Source organism: Photinus pyralis, unplaced genomic scaffold, assembly GCF_008802855.1.
Source record: "Photinus pyralis isolate 1611_PpyrPB1 unplaced genomic scaffold, Ppyr1.3 Ppyr1.4_LG3b, whole genome shotgun sequence".
In the NCBI taxonomy this organism is placed as follows: Eukaryota; Metazoa; Arthropoda; class Insecta; order Coleoptera; family Lampyridae; genus Photinus; species Photinus pyralis.
Genome location: NW_022170510.1, coordinates 22,479,398 through 22,492,687, shown reverse-complemented (window position 1 = coordinate 22,492,687; position 13,290 = coordinate 22,479,398). Strand labels below are relative to the sequence as shown.

Below are 13,290 nucleotides of genomic sequence, written 5' to 3'. Positions count from 1 at the left end.
TTTCGTTGGTGGTGATTGTGTGGGTGTTTCTGAGTGCTTTTTGTATTTCGAAGTGTTCTAGTATGGTGAGTTTATGGTAATTGTTGCATTTGTGTAATAATTTAGTGTTGTTAATGTTGATGTCGTGATTTGTATTTTGTATGTGTGTGCCTATAGCGGAGTGAGGTTTATTTTTCTTGTGTTCATTGAATCTGATTTGTATATTACGCGTGGTCATGCCAATGTATATGCGGTTGCATTGTGAACAATTTATTTGATATATGCCTGATTGTTGATGGTGTGGTTCTTGTGTCATTGTGTTTTTGAGTATTTTTTGTAACGTAGGGTGCGATCTTGTTGTGAGGTTTAAATTGTGTGACTTTAATGCGTTTTTTAGTTTGTAATGTATGTGTTGATGGTATTCTATTGATATATATTTATTGTTGGTTTTGTAATGTGGGTATATTGTATTGGTGATGTGTTTTTGTTTATTTTTATGATATATATTGTGTAGGTATGTATTGTGAAGAGTATTGGTTATTAATGCCTATTTGAAAGATTGTATTTAGTTCTGCATCGTATTGTTCTTTGTTGAGTGGTATAGTAAGCAGTCTATTAAACAGAAAATTAAAGGCTGCAGTTTTTATGTTATGTGAATGATATGAGTGTGCCGGTATTATTATGTCTGTGGTGGTGGGTTTGCGGAAAATGTTGAAAGTAATATTGTCTGTGTTGTTATGTATTGTGAGGTCTAGGAAGTTAATTTGATTGTTGTCTTCTGTTTCTATAGTAAATTTTATTTTTGATAGACTATTGATGTTATTGTAAAAATTGACTAGATTTTGTGGATCTCCGGTCCAGATACAAAGAATGTCGTCTACATAGCGGTTCCATAGGGCGACGTGATTGAATTCTAAAAGTTCGCTGATTTTCTTCTCTAGATTGTCGATGTATATATTGGCTAATAATCCGCTAATGGGGGAACCCATAGGGAGCCCGTCTGTCATTTTGTAATATTCGTTGTTAAATATAAAAAAGTCTAGATTTGTTGTATGTTTGAATAGTGTCAGTAGGTTGTCTATGTCTAATGGGTCGAGTTTGTAATTATGTCTGAAGTCGTCGTTGTTGTATAATATGTCACTCAGTAGGTGTAGTGTTTCTGTTTTAGGTATGTTAGTATAGAGGTTGACTATGTCGAAGGAAACTAAAGTGAACTGTGTGTGATGTAGGTCAAGTTTGTTTATATTGTTGATGAGTTCTAGGGAGTTTTTAATTGAAAACGGGGATTTGTATTTGAGTTTCTGGGTAATTATGTTGTTTAAGAATTTGGCTATGTAGTGTGTTGGTGAGTTTGTCGACGCTGTAATAGGCCGAATTGGTTTGGTGGGTTTGTGTAATTTTATAAGGCTATAGAGTTGTGGTGTTTTGGGATTTTTATTTTTTAATTTGTGGATTAGAAAAGTGGTGTTAGTGAATTTTTGTAGGGTGTCTATTGTATTGTTGAGAATCTTGTTTGTTGTGGTGTTGTATTTGTTGAAGGGGTTTCTTTTTAAGATAGTGATGTTATTTTCTGTAAAAAATTGTGTCGTTTTGTTAATGTAGTCGTTTTTGTTTATCAGTACTAGCCCAGCATTTTTATCTGCAGCGGTGACTATTATGTTCTGGGTATTAATTTTATTTTTTAATTTCTTTAGGGTCTGTTGTATCTTTTTGGATCTATAATTTGTATGGTTGTGTGATTTTTCATTTTTACTAACCTGATTGCGGTTGATGATTTCTCCTATTTCTTTTTTGATATAATGCATTGATGGATTATTATATAGTTGATATTCTATATCGATGGCCGTGAGATAAGGTGAGTATGTACTAGACTGAGGTGCGTATTTATGTCCTAAATTAAGTAGCTGTGTTTCTTCGTTATTAAGTTTTAACGTTGATAAATTCGTGAATCTTGGTGGGAAGCTGTGTGTTGTGGTTGAAGTATAGTTGTTTTCATTTTCTTGAGAGTGATGGCTTGTGGTTTTTGTGTAAGAAGCAGTGTGATGAGGGTGGTGTATAGTTGATTTCTTTGTGTTGACTGCGGTGGCTTGTGGTTCTTGAATCCTGTATGTCGTGTCTTGTAAACCTGTGTGTTGATCTGTTGGTGTTGTAATGTCCTTCTTTGATCGTTTACTAAGTGGGAGTATTTTTCTTTCTTGGTGTGTCGTCTTGGAGTTGTATGGTTGTTGCTGAGTTTGGTTTTTTATTTCGATGAGTTTGTTTAATTTCTTTAGTCTCTTTTGGTCTAATTCGTAGTTGCTGTTTGTAATTTCTTCTTCTAACTGTAGATATACTGTCTCATATTCAATGTAGTGTAGTTTTTGTAGTAACGTTCGGTGTAGGTATTTTAATTTGGAGTTGATCATGGTTTTGTTATAGTGTTGTTTTTTTATTTCATGTTGTAGAAGTTTCTTATGGATGCCTTTTGTTTCTTGTAGGGTGTATCGTTTCGGCAGGTTGATTCTTAAGAAATTGGGGGTGACTTCATGTTTTTTGGCGTTATACAGAAACTGTAGATGTTGGGTGTTTTTGTGTCGTTTTTGTAGAATATATTTTAGCTGCAGGAGTAATCCGGATGTCTCCAGTTTGTTGATATTTTTGATGTACGTCTCCATTTTTGATAAACGTTATGAATAGAGTAAAATATAATGAAGTTTAGTAACGTTTATATTATAATTTTTTCTCTATGGCTATCGATTTCGGCAAACATTGCCATCATCAGGCCTAGCTATAAATATATTCTGTATTATATAAACAACATAATCTTATACTTGTGCTTACCGTCAAGGTTTAAAAGGCAGCGTATTTATACATGTCATGAAGTGCGTTGCGTGTTACTGACGAAAGTGGAAATGGAATGACTCTATTGAATGATAAAACATTAGTAGAATTGAAACATCACAAACAACCAATATTATATAAATAAATAATTAAATTATCCAACTTACATAGAAGATAAACTAGTAGCAACGTTGTGTAAAGTGTGGTTATAAAGTGTTAAAGTGTGGTTATGTTGTTTGCAGTGGCGTGTATGTGTAGGTTATTGAATGGGGGTATTAAATTATATATGTGTGATGTGTTGAATTCTGTGATTTCGTTGGTGGTGATTGTGTGGGTGTTTCTGAGTGCTTTTTGTATTTCGAAGTGTTCTAGTATGGTGAGTTTATGGTAATTGTTGCATTTGTGTAATAATTTAGTGTTGTTAATGTTGATGTCGTGATTTGTATTTTGTATGTGTGTGCCTATAGCGGAGTGAGGTTTATTTTTCTTGTGTTCATTGAATCTGATTTGTATATTACGCGTGGTCATGCCAATGTATATGCGGTTGCATTGTGAACAATTTATTTGATATATGCCTGATTGTTGATGGTGTGGTTCTTGTGTCATTGTGTTTTTGAGTATTTTTTGTAACGTAGGGTGCGATCTTGTTGTGAGGTTTAAATTGTGTGACTTTAATGCGTTTTTTAGTTTGTAATGTATGTGTTGATGGTATTCTATTGATATATATTTATTGTTGGTTTTGTAATGTGGGTATATTGTATTGGTGATGTGTTTTTGTTTATTTTTATGATATATATTGTGTATGTATTGTGAAGAGTATTGGTTATTAATGCCTATTTGAAAGATTGTATTTAGTTCTGCATCGTATTGTTCTTTGTTGAGTGGTATAGTAAGCAGTCTATTAAACAGAAAATTAAAGGCTGCAGTTTTTATGTTATGTGAATGATATGAGTGTGCCGGTATTATTATGTCTGTGGTGGTGGGTTTGCGGAAAATGTTGAAAGTAATATTGTCTGTGTTGTTATGTATTGTGAGGTCTAGGAAGTTAATTTGGTTGTTGTCTTCTGTTTCTATAGTAAATTTTATTTTTGATAGGCTATTGATGTTATTGTAAAAATTGACTAGATTTTGTGGATCTCCCAATTCACTTTAGTTTCTTTCGACATAGTCAACCTCTATACTAACATACCTAAAACAGAAACACTACAACTACTAAGTGACATATTATACAACAACGACGACTTCAGACATAATTACAAACTCGACCCATTAGACATAGACAACCTACTGACACTATTTAAACATACAACAAATTTAGACTTTTTTATATTTAACAACGAATATTACAAAATGGCAGACGGACTCCCTATGGGTTCCCCCATTAGCGGATTATTAGCCAATATATACATCGACAATCTTGAGAAGAAAATCAGCGAACTTTCAGAGTTCACTCATGTAGCCCTATGGAACCGCTATGTAGACGACATACTTTGTATCTGGACAGGAGACCCACAAAATCTACTCAATTTTTACAATAACATCAATAACCTATCAAAAATAAAATTTACTATAGAAACAGAAGACAACAACAAAATTAATTTCCTAGACTTTACAATACATAACAACAAAGACAATATTACCTACAACATTTACCGCAAACCCACCACCACAGACATAATAATACCTGCACATTCATATCATTCACATAACATAAAATCTGCAGCCTTCAACTTTCTGTTTAATAGACTTCTTACTATACCACTCAACAAAGAACAATATGACACAGAACTAAATACCTACAATTTTTCAAATAGGCATTAATAACCAATACACTTCACAATACATACACAATACATATCAAAAAATTAAACAAAAACACATCACCAACACAATATACCCACATTTCAAAACCACCAATAAATATATATCAATAAAATACCATCAACACATACACAACAAACTAAAAAACGCATTAAAGTCACACAATTTAAACCTCACAACAAAATCGCACCCTACGTTACAAAAAATACTCAATAACACAATAACAAAAGAACCACACTATCTACAATCAGGCATTTATCAAATAAACTGTTCACAATGCAACCACATATACATCGGCATGACTACTCGCAATATACTTACCAGATTCAAAGAACACGAGAAAAATAAACCTCACTCCGCTATAGGCACACACATACAACATACAAACCACGACATCAACATTAACAACACTAAATTATTACACAATTGCAACCTTTACCATAAACTTACCATCTTAGAACACTTTGAAATACAAAAAGCACTTATGAACACCAACACAATCACCACCAACGAAATTATCGAATTCAACACATCCCACATTTATAATTTAATACCCCCATTCAATAACACACACATACACGCCACTGCTAAAAATATAACCACACTTTAACACATTATAACCACACTTTTTACACGTTTATACCAGTTTCTCATTTATGTAAGTTTCTTAAATTTAATTATTATTGGTTGTTTGTGATGTTTCAGTTTTACTAATGTTTATAATTCAATAGATTCATTTCAATTTCCACTTCCATCAATAACACGCACTTCATGCTATGTATAAATATGCTGCCTTTTAAATATTGACGGTAAGCACATTATAAGTTTTATCTTTTATATAACACAGGATATATTTATAGCTAGGCCTGATGATGGCAATGTTGCCGAAATCGATAGCCATAGGAAAATTATAATAAACGTTATTCAACTTCGAAGTTATATTTTACTCTAAAAGACATAAGTATTTAGAACTTTTTTGCTTTGTAACGAATTGCTATTAAAAACATTGATCCATAAAGGTACTTACTACAAACAGTAAAATATCTTCAAGAAAGCTTCTTTTAACCTAGTACTCGTTTTCAACACAGATTCGATTTGTTTGGAACGCGGGAATTGACCCACCTCAAAATGTGACAACACTTGCGCGGTCTTTTGAAATAGAATTGCACCGTGTGAAATACAATGCGTCAATGCTTATTGCATGCAATGATTTGACCTTGCAATTTCTTTCTGCAAGTTCTTGTGCGTTATATTGATCCATGTCAAGGGACCTTAAGCAGGTTAGCGTATTAGTACGACGCGATGCCTATACAAATGACAAAAATAATTCAACGAATTTTATTGATGAAAAGTTCAATTTTATTAGTTTCCAATTTTATGGATTGTTGTTGTGTATAAATGAAACCAATAAAGTTTTGATTTTCTGTTTTTGGCTGTCGATTTCGATTTGTTTATTAACCATCTTCAGGCCTATGTATAAATAACCACAAAATAGAAACACGTCAATTTCGGAATTCAACACCTCACAACATTAGTTCAATTTTAGGTAATCACGTTCAACACTCGGCCTCATCCATTCTAAAAAACATCACCGAATACCAACAAGAAAATATTATCTCCATAGCACTTATGTAACCTTTTTTTTTAAAAAAAACTATGAAGGCGGATATTAAGCAAACCGCAATCGATAGCAGAAAAACAAAACTATTAGTTTCATTTATACCCAACAACACTCCATACTTAAGCGAACATATAAAAATGATAAACAAACAAATTACACATAATATGAATTATTCCACTACCGTTGCCATCGAAAAAGGCACACAAAATAAATGCATACAAAAATATGACGTATTTGCCTTGGTTGAACAACAGGCACTGAAGGGGGTCTAAACAAACGTTGAAAATGCCTAAACAAAATATGTCAGCTCTAAATAAACGAAACCAAAGATTTTACTACACAATGATCTTTGACGAAACTATACACAGAGGTCAGAGGCGGTTGTTGCCACCTACCGAGACAACATTTTTATCACTTGTTAGATTTTAATTTATGTATCGTATACGTATTGATGTAATATATTTATTGTGGAGAATAATATTACTAATAGCTTATTTGAATAGAGCGCGGTCGGATCAGTATTAGTGCATGTAAGTGCAGCCATAGTGTAAGTTCTATTCTTACACTATGGTACAGCTTGCATACGAAGATACAAAAGAAGAGATCTCGTTTGAATTACAAGTAAGATGTAAGGTATCAAATAGTATTAGAATAGAATAATCTCAAAAGCACTAAAATATTAAATTTTTACCGGAACGCGTCTCTCAATATACCTTGAACGATTCAGTATGAAAGGCATTTTATCTATCACTTTATTGCATTGCAATAAAGTTGGGTCGATATCCATAACTTCGTGGCCTCTAGTTATTACGAACAGATGAATTTTATATTAGGTATAGTATTTTTCAAATGAATCTTCAATTTATTCACACTAGACTGTATAATAATTGTACTTTTGAAATCATCAATAAAGTCTTTTAATGGGAGCAAAACTTTTTCACTTAAATCCTTTTAAGCATCAGTACGAAGTCCATTAAAAATAGAGGTTGCTATAGAAAAGAATTGCTAAGAGTTCTTAAGAATGATTCCATTACGGAAATCGGTGACTCCTTCCATTCATTTCAATAGATTAAAATTCATATAAATTGATGGTTCACGGAAAACTGCAGGTACATGTGGGAAAAGAATTATGTTTGAAAGCACCACGTTTTTCAAATATCAAATTCTGGGGGACTCGAATAACACCACTCTGTAATTGCACTTTCTAAGCTGTTCGCTTAATTATGGAAACGTTAGTGAAATTACATGGAAATTATAAAAGAGCGACTAAAGCAGTCTTAAAGACCTGTTTTTGCTTTTCAATTGATTGTTGAGAGGCTTGGTCTTGAATATTACAATTTAAAATGGAAATTGTCTTAATCCAAAACCTTCCCTAACATTACAACGCTTTTAAAATTATAACAAGTAAATGGAATTAATCAACGCCACAAGACCATTCAAAAATTAATTAAAAGAAAACAAATTTGCATTCCCTAAGTCTCAGCCTTTCACCGATAAAATGTTCCTTAAACTTGCAAATTGGCCTAAAAACTGCTTTGTGAATAATTGCAGATGTTCCGTTTAAATTACTATTTAGAAAGCAATATTATACACCGCATACACATATATACCTACGCGCATATTATTTACTGTGGTTTCCATTTCGCACATTGCTTGTATTAGTGTATGTATTCTTAGACAGTACCTCTTTTCACGGAAGATATTAACGTGGAATCGGATAAAAGCATGTTTCTATTTAGTTATGTGCCTTTTTGCACACAGAAATGAAGTTGTGTGGTTCCGTTACTTCGTTATTTAATTTCTAGAATGGAGACCAAGTCAATGGTTGTCCGCCATATGTTAGAGATACACGTTTGCAATAGAGCCACAAATTTAAATATGTGCGAGGGCGGTGAACAACCTAAGCGTTGAAATTTGCATCTCATGGAATACACCAGAGGCACATTGTCCTGTTGTTTGAGTGCTTTCTAAAGGCAGTATGACACTTTACATTTTCTTATAATGTCAAAAAAACGATAAAATTTCAACGAAAATATGCACAATCATTTCTAAAAGGAAAAACAAATACTGAAATACAAATTCAAACAAATCGATCACACTTAGTCTTTATTCGTAAAGAACCCACCAGATTTACTTTAAAAATTGAAATATTTCACATACAGGGTGACCCAACCTTACTGAAAGTGTTGAAACCAAAATAACGTCTGCCTAGTTTACAGAACAATCCATTCACACTGAATCTTCTTGGGTAAAAATGTGAGTACCTCTCCTGAAGCCAGTACTTATTATACCTCCCATTTAGCGTATGATTCCCATAACCGGATTCGTTTGACCAAAGGATTCTTCTGTGAAACAACACTAAATAAAATAAAAATATGTATAACAAATGAAATTAAACCTAATTGATAAATGTTAGGGAAATTATCTAACAATACCGTACACCATTTTGTCCTTTTTAATGCGTTCTATATGATAATCGGTTAAAAGGTAGGTACGTATTTTATAGAGTTTGTTTATTTTGTGTTCATTATGATTACGATTAAGAATAAATTCACTACTCACCTTGCCATTTAAATTTAACGCCATTTTGACTTTTATGTTGTCTGTTTAGCTAATTTTCGTTCAAATTTCCAGAACTTTCTGTGTGCATACCTAACTAAAGGTAAGCCCACGTTTTAGATCTTTATTTTCATTGCTATTACAAACGAATTAACGAATGTGTCGGAAACTAATCCTAGGATATAGGTTTCATTTCACTAGCCGCATTCGCAACTGACGTAAAACATTCATTCCTAATCAATTTCTTTCAGGGTTTGTTTTCTCGATTAACCAACACCGAACTTGATAGCTCTATAACACCGTCAATCGATCGATTAAGCTAGTGGTTGTATTTTTTATTCTTCGTTAAGTAATTCGACATAGATATAGAGTGCGTTCGTGATAAGAGGGTCACCTCAATATCTCTTCTATTTGGAGAGATACGACAAATTTGTTTTATAGTGATGTGAAATTAGGTACACGTTTTGTGCGTAATTTTACGTGTAAAATTACCAATTGTTTATGTTTTTTATGGTATTTTATGTAATTTATGTTTTTTTAGGTAATTTACAAAAATTTTTGTAAAATTACCTGTCAGATGTTTTTTATGTTTTTTTTTAATATTCAATAAACCTTTTTGAATTTTGTGAGTGAAAACAAAAACACTTGTTAAATTATTTATTTTGGCGTATTAAATAAAATACCCAAGCAGTAGGTATTTCGCCATCACGCGTCGTTTGCAAGAAGAAGTTCAAGATCGCGAATTAGAGGCTGTAGGACCCGACATAGCTTGACCAGACGAGCGACGTACAGACACAGACACTAATCGTTACTTGATTTTAATCCGTGCGATTATTAAGCCAGGCTAGACCTGAGTTCTGACAAGAGAGACACCGATCATTATAATAATATTTTATTATCCAAACAAGTCAATATACTCAATAATAGGACAATATTCCAAAAAATTACAAAATCAAATGAACATGCGAGTAGTTTAGTAATTCAGTTAAAAAAATACTTCAAGATATTAATAAGGAATAGTTACTTATATAACAAGAGCGCGAAGTTCAATTTCGCGCATTGAAGGTATTTTGACGAGGCGAAGCCGAGTCAAAATATCAGTCAAATGCGCGAAATAACTTCGCGCTAGCGTTATATACAATATATTTTCTACAACTGAACCGATTGTTAATTAAATTTGCTGTTTAAGTTCAACTTTGTCACGTGCGCGAAATACTTTTTTCACTGTTGACGATTTTGCGCACGTTGTCAATAGCAACCTTACTTATTAATTAACCGTTTAAAAATCTAGTACTTCGCGTTTCGAAATCCGTCAGGAAATGACAGGTTTTTTTGACAGTTGTAAAAAAAAATAAATTATAACTCTAATGATTGCAACAACCGACCCAAAACTTCATGAAAAACGTCTACGGGTGGGGTTAAGTCATTAAATAATGAGCAGATTAAATGCACTGGAGATCTCTGAAGCATAATGCCCCCGGTACGCGTCAACTCGCCAAGGGCGACTCGCCACCGACTGACTCGCCAACGGGACAACTCGGCAACGCGACAACTCGCCAACGGGACAACTCGCCAACGCGACAACTCGCTAATGCGACCACTCGCCAACGGACGACTCGCCACTGCGACAACTCGCCAACGAAGTATTTTTCCCTGTTTAATGTGTCGTACAAATAACGATGTGATTGTCAAATTTTCTGTTCAAATAATAATTTCCAGAAGAGTCGTTATATCAAAACGCAGTAATAGAAGCAGGTAATAATAATAATAATAATAATAATAATAATAATAATAATAATAATAATAACTGAATTTCTCGCCCGGACTAAAAGTTTCTAGGTATCCTTACACATTTTTAGTTTGACATTTACTTATTGCTTTGACATTTATTGGATATGTACATCAGAGTTATTTGTTCTCATGCCGCCTCTGTCACAGTTCTAAGTCTATTACCAGACCACTGATTTTATTAAGTTCTCCCTGAAGTTTTGTATAATTTGTTACATTATTTTAGTAATTTAATAAAATCAGGAACAATGCGTTGTTTCTAAATCCCGTACTGGAAGGCGAGATAGAGCCCATGTGTCTCTGTTTTCAGTTCAGATTGAACATTTTATGGATAATCGAGTGGATAATGCTTCGCATGTATTCTAAATTCACCGACACGAAATAAGGAACTATTGTTGTGCGAGATGAAATTTGTCGGCCAAAAAGTATTAGACATGCATTTTAAATACTAGTCAAGATAAACAATTTGTTAATGTGACGCGGTTGAGTTCAGTTTGTTCAGTTAGTTCACGAAGTTTGTCGTCACCCCAATTTATGTTAGTAAGTAATGTGCTTAAGTGTGCAAACAATGTGCACTCGTATAAAGCACGATCCGTTTAGTTATTTTGATTTGGAGGGCTATCGTGACTCGTGAGGTTAGTAACCTCAAATTTCCTTTTTTGTGTCCTCGTTTGTAGAGGTGTGCGAACGAAAATCTAAGTGTGCCTAAATGTGCAATCAATGAAACCGTAAAGGTTGTAAGTTAGAGGTTATGGCCGTTTGCACCGACAAATTTAAGTGGAGCTTAGCTTAAGTGTAGCTTAAAATACATGGCAACGATTATTGAGACAATGGTTGCCATGGATTTTAAGCTACGCTTAAGCTAAGCTACCCTTAAATTTGTCGGTGCAAACGATCATAAGCAATCTTGGTTCACGAAGTATAATTTATGTGTTCTTTTGGAAATTTGAACGTGGTAGTTACGCGCCTAAGAAATAGAAGTAGATTAAGGAATGTTCTCCGTGAGGTCCGATTGCTTTATTACTTATTCTAATTTTGTGTAATCCTGCACTACTTAGCGACCGAAAAAAAGAGCGCAGAAAGTTTGGAACCGGAACAAACCTATTTAATACAGCATTATATTGAATGCGAACGTATACACATAAAAAATTTTTCTGCTTTGAAAATTCACCTTACTTTTGAAAACAAATCGCAAAAAGAAAAATGATTAATTTTAACGCCAAACAAAAAGCTTTATTGGTTGTATCCCTCATGAAAACTTCTGTAATAGCCTATATTGACTATACAAGAATTTCTAACGTTCCCAAGGTCTTTACATTTATATGAACTGGAAAACTAATTGAAAAGTATCAGAACCGCGGAATCGAATTAGGTATATAAAAATCTCGGATTCGTTGTATATTTACAGAGGAAATTGGATGATAAAGTACACGTACAATGTAGCTATATCTAGCTATCTTATTGACCTAAATTTTATGTGGCAATTTAATTTATGGAAATGGTCAACAAAATGTCTTCGTGTATGTACAGTGCGATCAATATTGAGTTGCTGCGCCTTTTCAATAAATTATGACGTTAGTAATCATTTGCCGCAACAGGCCTGGTGCACCAATACTAAAACATAACCTTAAAGTAAACTTTTGACGTTTAACCATATTTAACCTAAATCAACGATTTAACCACCTTGTAAGTTTCCAAATTATGTGGAACTACACGAATAGCAAATTACTACAAAAATTGAAACGATTTTATTTCTTTTACAACTCGTTAATATCGAAGTAATTGGGCAAATTACATGCGCACTATATCAACTGTTCGAAGTGCTTGCCACCATTATTAAGACAGGGATCCACTCTTTTCTTCATGTTTTCGAAGACGGCATGTAAGTGCTGTTGCATAATGTTTCAAACGGTAGCTTCTATACCTGCTCGTAATTCGGCAATGGTGTGTAAACGGTTTCGAATACGTAAATTTGCATGCAATAATTTACGGTTACTTTAAAGGATAGAAGTACAATTTTCTCCAGGCAATAGCGTCACATGTTCCGTATGAGATGCCCGTTAGTGGGACAAATTGTCGCAGCTTTTACAACCTCCTTATTAGCAATCACTAAGCGGCCAGGTGACTTCCCAGAAGCAAGACTTCCTGTATGTTAAACCGCTCAAGTAGACGATGAGCATTTCGGCGTATATTGTTGTAATCCTCGTCATGGTTGACAATCGTTTATCGAAACTCCTGTATACACAAACGTATCGAGTACTCCCAAACTCCACTTTCGTCTTTAGTCCCATTACGGAAACAGGACAGCAAACGCATCTTATTCTCTTCTAAAGTAAAAGGCTTGTCGAGTAAACCTATTGCCTATTACACGCTACAACTAAAAAAACGTTTGTTTGTAATTTACAAGTAATTTACCCACCTTGTAAATATTCGAAAGAAACTGGTAGTCTTGAAAAAAGCCGTTTTGAAAAGGACGAAAGTATTCGAATAAGAATCACAAATCATGGTTTTGGTTTGTAAAATTATAGGTTATGTTTTGTATTGGTACACATATACCTGGTTGCGGCAAATGATTACTAATGTGATATTTTATAAGAGCGGTGCAGCATATGATTATTAATCTCCCTGTATTCTGTCGTGACTGTATAATTCGTTGCCTTTAATATATTTGTGTATTCGGTATCAACAGAAATTAAAATAGT

General features: G+C 33.6%; 1 protein-coding gene across 1 annotated transcript; it reads right to left on the bottom strand.

Moving 5' to 3' along the window:
• Nucleotides 1-309: 309 nt before the first annotated feature.
• Nucleotides 310-3,932, bottom strand: LOC116167186. The gene is made up of 3 exons (XM_031482444.1): nucleotides 2,967-3,932; nucleotides 2,800-2,881; nucleotides 310-2,746 (listed from the first exon to the last, which is right to left on the bottom strand). The coding sequence occupies exon 3, from the start codon at nucleotides 2,631-2,633 to the stop codon at nucleotides 474-476; it is 2,160 nt and encodes a 719-aa protein (XP_031338304.1). The 5' UTR covers nucleotides 2,634-2,746; nucleotides 2,800-2,881; nucleotides 2,967-3,932; the 3' UTR covers nucleotides 310-473.
• Between the last annotated feature and the right edge of the window lie 9,358 nt (nucleotides 3,933-13,290).